The 7,569-nt window shown below is 41.9% G+C and overlaps 1 protein-coding gene across 3 annotated transcripts in view; it reads right to left on the reverse strand.

Annotated features, from left to right (window-relative positions):
* ADAMTSL3 (ADAMTS like 3) overlaps nucleotides 1–7,569 on the reverse strand; it is a 111,311-nt gene that overhangs the window by 87,898 nt on the left and 15,844 nt on the right. For all 3 annotated transcript variants that reach the window (XM_023520971.1, XM_023520972.1, XM_023520973.1), the window contains exon 3: nucleotides 4,260–4,305. In XM_023520971.1, coding sequence (XP_023376739.1) covers nucleotides 4,260–4,305 — 46 coding nt within the window. The remainder of the gene's footprint in view (nucleotides 1–4,259; nucleotides 4,306–7,569) is intronic.

Here is a 7,569-nt window from a genome sequence, read left to right on the forward strand (position 1 = left end):
CTGGAATTTATTTTGATGTATGGCATAAGACAGAAGTCTAACTTTAGTTTTTCCGTAAATAATTATTAATGTCATCAGCCAGAATTTAAAAATATAATTTCTTCTATTTCTCCCTTTTTGACTACTTGACTTTTGTATTCTCCTGTGTTTATGTCTTTAAAAACCACCTGAAATCCTTTTTAGAAGTAGGTAGAGGATAAGTAAAATAGAATCAATAAACTTTCTTCTGGGATTAATTATATTAGTTTGCTGTGAATCATTCTAAATCCCTACAATGCATCCAGATTTTTGTTGTTTTTAGCAACATTAAACCTTCACCTAGGTCACAGCTATTGAAGAGTCACATTGAAAAAGGCTGAAACTGGATGACTTTTCTCTCCCGGAATGAAGACTGTGTCTTCCATCGAGCCATAGGGATGATCATCCATCGATAAAATTATAGGGCCTCCTCATCCCTCACCCATGGCCAGTTTTCTCTATATCTGATGCTGAACCCCAAGCCAAAGGGTATAAGAGCACAGGGTGAAAACGACCTGTCTCACTTTAAATCCACGTGCTCTAGGGACTGAAAGAGCTGACTGCCTTCCCTTCCCTTAAACAATGAACATGCGCGAAATTACCAAGGGCTGATGAACAGAAGACAGCCTAGGATACCCACCCAAACTCAGTCCTTGCTGAAGGGGTGGCTACAGGTGGTGGTCGGAGGCAAGCACCTGGCCCACGTCAGGTCAGCGCTTTGCAGGGAGGCGCACTCATGTGCTTTGTTTTCTAGCAGCCTTTGAGCTAGGTAGGTCAGAGTCATCATTCCCCTCGTTTTTACAAATGGAGAAAACTGTAATGTCGAAAGTCTGTAATCACTAGCCCAATGACACGCAGCTGGAATGTGACAGAGCCAAGGCCAATTCCCAAAGCAACGAGCATTTCCTTGTGTGACACTGCTTTCTGGCAATCCTGGGGGGCTCGGACTACTTACAGTAAACGCACTGGTTGGGTTGGCACCCTTCCAATGTCAACACTGAGCCTGCTGGGCTGGCTCGGCTGGGTCCCATGCCCGGGCCCAGTCTAGGGATTCTTGTGTCTTAAACAGTTTAATTGACGTTTAGGGAAGCTAGAATTCCAAACATTCTTCTGCTTTCCTTTCCCTAAGAAACATTTCTTGGTTATCCCTGAAATTCAAGACGACGCTTCTTTGTTAAGTATACTTCGTGGGATTTGCCTAGCTCGCCATGCTGTGGAGAACACAGAAAGAGGAATATCATCCACCACTTGACATCTCATCGGAGAGGGAGCATCTGCATGCAGGGGATGCCCTGAAACGGCGGGTTGTTATGAGTGTTTGCAGACGTGCAGTAGGACTTTGCCACGAAGGAAATAAAACGGTTAGCCAAGAATTAAGTTAGAAACGGATGAAATGGAGTTAATAAGGGAGAGGGAAAAGAGGGAATAAGAAAGGAGCCTAGATCAGGAAGTCTTGACTCAGTCAGGAGCGGGTAGCCAGCCTGGGAAGCACGGAAAAGGAGGAGGAGGGAAGGAAATCGGAGAAGGGAAAGGGGAGGGGGGGAGGAGAGAAGAAGGGGAGGGGACAGGGGACACAGAAAATAACAACTACCACCCACTCAAGGACCGTCCTGAAGACGGAAGTCCTCCTTTCCTTCCAAAAGCCATGAGGATCCATAAAGCATCTCACGAACAACTTAAGGAGAGAGGCCAAGACAGGGAGATTATCTAATAAACTCAGTAATTTTCTGCCAGAGAGACAGACCATTACCTACAAGATGATTTACAGAATAGGACGGGACCAAGCTTTAATATGGATTAGATATTTAGTTCACCTCCCCCCAATGATAACCGGCGCATAGACAACTCAGGAGAAAACACGATGTTTTCGTATAAGCACATTTGAACATTTTATTTTACCTTCACGTCCAAGTTGTAGTACGAGTTCAATTTTGTTGACTCTCCTGCTTAACAAATTCCAAAATCTCTCGCGCAAGAAGAAATGATCGTAGGTGGCCGCTGTGACGCTAGAGTCAACCAATAACGCCTCACGGAAAAGTGACACTTCGGATGGATGGGCTGTAAAGGGTGGCGCGGTGTGAACAGGGCAAGACGTGGGAAACAGCTCAAGCAAAGACAGAAGACGGCGGGAATTTATTCGGCATCTCTGAGGCACAGCCTCTCGTCCAGCAAAGGTCAAAGCGTGAGCTGGATGAGAGAGAAATCTAACTTCCAGAGGTCCTCGAATGCAAGTAAGGGGGGGTTAAAAGCACTAAGGGTCCACAGAGGAGAGTGACATACAAAAGGGACCCTGTGAGGGCAGAACAGACTGGAGTTTCGGAGGCAGATAGGAGAAAAAGGAGCTTTTGCCCAGAGTAGCAGCGGTGGTGATGGAAAGAACCCCTCTAAGAGAAAACTGTCAGAAATGAGTCACCGACAGCACACGCAGCATAAAGAGTCTTTCAAGGATCACGTCAGCGTCACCTCTTCTGAAAACCCACCGGGGAGCCCAGGGAGCCCGCTGTGCAGAACTAACCGTGCTCCCTCGGTGCTCACCCGGGAACGTGTTCGTGCTAGAGAACGCCCTGATGAAATCCTGATGTGCTTATTTTAAAACGCGGTATCCCTTTGCTCTCTTCCAGCCTTGCTTTAATCCCATAAACCCTGGTATAAAAAGAATATATGCGTAGTCAGTGAATTCAAGTATTAGACCTCCTTGCTGACACGCGTGCCTTCCCCTGGAAACTCCCCGTTTGCTCTGAAACGCCCTCGATAAGGTTAATTCCTTACTGAGGCCTCAGGGTCTATGCTGAGTGCTCATCGGAGGGCCATGTCTGAAGGAGGGACAGAGAGGGATGAAGCCCCTGTAAGTGAAACTTTTAAAATAAATTAGCTACAGCCAACTGAGAAAAGTGGATTAAAAAAACAAACAAAAACTAAATCTCACTTAGATCTCTGGATTCTCAAAATGTTGTTTTATTTCCTGTCATTTCGATTTCACTAAAAAGAGAAATGTTTTGTGTGGAAAAGAGGATTGGTTCTTTCTAATATTTGTTCTGCATTTCGAATTTGTAAAGCAAAATATCTGAATTTTATTTTTTTGGTGTTGAACGCTGTAGCGTAAAAGTAAAGTTCATACAGTATGGAGATTCCTTTAAAAATTAAGAATAGAACTACCATCTCGATCCAGCTATCTCAATTCTGGGTATTTATCGAAGAATACAAAACACTAATTTGAAAAGATTTATACACCCCTATGTTCATTACAGCATTATTTACAATAGCCAAGAGAGGGAAACAATCTAAGTGTCCATCAACAGACGAATGGATAAAGAAGAGGTGGTATACATATATACTGGAATATCACTCAGCCATAAAAAAGATGAAATATCACCATTTATGGTAATACAAATGGACCTTGGAGGTATTATGCTAAGTGAAATAAGTCAGACAGAGAAAGACAAATACACATGATTCCACTTATACGTGGGATAGAAAACAAAACGGAGCAAAGAACAGACAAAACAAACACACAGATGGAGAGCAGACTGGTGGTCAGCAGAGGGGACGGAGTCTGGGGAGGGTCAAATGGGTAAAGGGAACAAATTACTTGGAGGCGGAAGGTTTGGGTGGTGAACGCAAAATGCCTATACAGATGATGTATTATAGAACTGCACATCTGACACTTCTATCATGGTATTAATCAATGTTCCCTCAATTAAAACATGTTTAAAGAGTAAGGTTAATGAGCCCTTCCTTGTGTGTTATTTCTTGAGTCACCTCTAGTTCTTCTCAACACGTTTTGCAGTGGGCAGGGCAGGTGGTTGGGAGAAGAAACAGCACTCGACCAGTTCGAGTCTGCACTCTCCCCATGTGGCTTTTGGAAAATAATTGCCCCTCCCTCAGCTGTGGTCCCCTCATGAGGTCACACCTGGTGACCTCTCAGAGACAGTGCGAGGGTAGCGTGAGACACTGTATATAAAAAGCACTTTGAACTTTGAAGGCATTCGCAGGCAGAATATATTGTTTCTATTAATTCAGAAATCATTAAATACTTACCAAATTAGATCATAAATGTGAAAAGGCCTAAAAAGGTAGCATACATGGAAGGTATGAGATATACAAAACCTGCTGTGGATTAAACAGATATTTGAATTTTTCACAAAGGGTACCAAAAGACCATCAGCTTTACGATGCACATCGTAATAAGTTAACATGTGAACGTATTTTACTGGATTATTTATTTTTATTACAGAACTTACATGATTGCTGCATGTCCTATATCGAATATTCTGCCCTTCACAATGCCTACAGGGAAAAAGGGGAAAAAAAGAAAAAGAAAATAATGACTTCATAGAAGTGGCAAGCAGCATTAAAAAAAAAAAAAGCCGAAACAAAGCACTGGTAAAACTTTAATTGGTGCACATTACCTCTCAAAGATTCGAAATTAAAATTCTAAGGAATGACTTTCAAGGATCAGGAGACTACAAAGTCTCAGGGCAGAGTGACTTTCAATAGAGAGTGAATTCTCTAGCTGCTTTACTGTAATAATATGACTTACACGTGGTCTTTACCCCAGGGTCCACAGAATCACTAAAATAATGTATTGCCTGTGCATATGTATATGTGTTTTTTTTTTTCCTATAAAAAAGAAGAGAACTGTGGGCAGAAGCCTCTGTGTCTCATGTTTCTACAGGAGAATTTCTCCTCCTCACTGAAATAACTGTCCCACGTTTGCTGGGCACACCATGACCTTCTTACCTGATACCACTGTCTCTGTAAGTAGTCTGCTTGAGGCAAAGCTACTGTATTTTATTTCGACCACTGGCCTTACTAAAGTAGAGGTTGCTACTAACTAGCATTGGGTGGCTGTCCTAGGATACCATACTTTGGGGTCTGAGGTCACACACAGGTTTGAGAATCCTCCATGGATGGCTGCCACCTACGGAGTCCTCCCTTCCAGCCACTTGCTCTGGGACCCTGCCAGCACTCATTTTCCAGGCAGCTGTCCTCTTGAGATGTGTCCACTTCCACCTGGCAGGTACTTTCCTCCGTCAGTGCTTGCTGCTCTCTATTTTACGTTAACTCCTTAAAGAGACCTGATTGATTAAGGGTACCTTTTCCAACTTTCCGAGGGAGTTACACGTTTTTACCTTTTATGTTTTCTTGGTCAAGTCAATGGCAAACCTGGAGCAAGAAAAGCTAAACACAGGCTTAACCCATCGTGTCTTGAATTAAAAGTCCACCGAGACTATTTTAATTGTTTTTAAAGTATGCAGTTCTAGAAAGATAGAAAAAAAACTTTTTTAAGTAGTTACGAAAAGATCATTTTTTCCTGGCACGATTTCGACGCGAGCCTACATGAAATGATCGATGGAGTCTATTTCAGCAATATAGGACTCATTGTACGCCTAGTCGTGCCACGTCTTCAGTTTCAGAAGGCGTATGGGAGAAAGAAGTTTTGGACTGAAAAGAACAGCCATGACAGCTGCCTCCAAACGCCTCACCTGAATGACAGTTACATTTCGGAATGGAAAAATGGACAAGGTGCCCAATTACTTGTCCATTTTAAGCAGCGTTCTCTCGACCGTGGTTTTTAGAACATACCCCTAGATCATTGCAGTAGGGTGACCCGGTCTTAGTCTTCCATCATACTGTGTGTTTCCATCTTTGGGACTTGTCCGAGGCACATGACTTTGAAACTTATTAAACTCCCAATGGGGCTACGTCAAATTTTAAACATTCAAGGATGACCAAACTTGGGGGCTGGCGGGATGACTGGATTAGGGTGGAGAAGGCTCTTTGCTGGTCAGAGGAAAATGAGCCACGGCTCATCTGCCAGTGGACAAGACTACTCACTTACATGACTTATTTCACTGAGCTTTTTCTGTGTGGATAAAAGAAAATAAACTACAGAAAAGGGGAAAGGGGAATTTAAAGCGCTCTGCTTATTCTGGAAAAGCCCCAACTGAGGAAAGCGGCTAATAGATTCAGGAAGCGATAACCAAAAGCTTCTTGTATCGTGCTGACCTATAACCCGAAAAAGCTTTGATTCCGATTTCAAGGGGGCAAGCAAATTGCAGTCACTGTTTAAGAGAGTATTCGAGTTGATCTAAAGACAGGAATGCAAAAAAAGCACTGTAACTTACAAGCAGTGGTGTTTTCTTTAAAAGTATATGAGGACTTCAGAAATTAAATTTAGTCATTAAATTGTTAATTTGAGCCCCTTAAATGAAAAACAAAACTCCTTCCGTAAAAAGCAATTTAAAAGAAAAAGGAATAAACTTATCCGTTGAAGGCAGCTTATGGTTGTGTCTCGACCTGCTGTGTAGACCATAGGGTTGTGGTCTATACCCCACTGCCATCTGCTGCGTCCTGACTGTGAGGCAGCAAAACCTGCATCTGGACTGTGGAGCCTGAACATCGAAAGCTAAAACTTAAGAAAATAGCTCCACTCTAAGTCCCACTAGGACTGCAGCAAGGTGAGAAAGCAAGATAGCGTTTTATCTCGTGAATTCTCAAAATGTAAAGAACCATTTCGGACTCATGCCTTCTTCAGCTCCTTCTTCCAGGGAACCTACTATGTACCAGGATATGGATCTAAAGATGCAAGGAGATTCTCTTGCTCCCCTCAACACGTCAGTAGTAAGGTTTTTTGTTTTTTGTTTTTGTTTTTTTAACTCGACCATCTGGTCCGCATTTTTCAACATCCTACTTCACTTTGTCGAACCTAACGCACACTGAGCCCACCGCCTGGCCTCTACTGATGTGGCATCTGCTTTGGTTACAATTTAGTACAAAAATGAATGACCGCTTTATGAAACAGGCATAAAATGAAATGCAAGTTATTTTAAAGTTAAGGAGACTGGAGCCCTAATTCCCCAAGCAGGAACCTGCCAGCTTATTCTGGAAATAATTCTTTTGGCACAAAGCAAGTGAGCTGCAGGAATACAAACTTTTTAATTTCGCCCTGATCGCTGCATGTAAGAGCGAACGCTTATCGGGAGTCCATGAAAAGTCAAGAACATCATTTCACAAGTATGTATTTGCTATCCATTACAACATTCATCACACCCTGAAGCTGAAGATTTTTGAAGCCACACATTTATGAATATATAAAAAACATATGTTGATTCCGCATGAGGATACATTAAAAACATTAATAAAATTTCCCTGGAGTTTATAGCATTGTAATTTATTACATTCATTTGGTGATATACTGACTCAAAAACTAAAAAACTAAGAAGCATGTGTTTTGAAGAATAAAAATATATTAATTTTTTAAAATAGTAGTTAACTTAAACCTGTGTTTCTCATGGTTGGCACTTGACTAGACTATCAAGTTACAAACTTCTGCAGGAGAAAGAGGCATTCTGGCTGGCATATGGTTTGCAGAACAAAAGAACTGAGTATGTATTTAAATGTAATCAAACTCTGTAATAATGTTAAATAAATGAGCAAAATAACTACATTTATCCCATTCCCTAAATTGTGAATTTAAAGGAGCATGCGGATGAAAGAAAGAAAGAAAGAAAGAAAGAAAGAAAGAAAGAAAGAAAGAAAGAAAGAAAG

This window comes from Pteropus vampyrus, unplaced genomic scaffold (genome assembly GCF_000151845.1).
Source record: "Pteropus vampyrus isolate Shadow unplaced genomic scaffold, Pvam_2.0 Scaffold286, whole genome shotgun sequence".
NCBI classification, from domain to species: domain Eukaryota; kingdom Metazoa; phylum Chordata; class Mammalia; order Chiroptera; family Pteropodidae; genus Pteropus; species Pteropus vampyrus.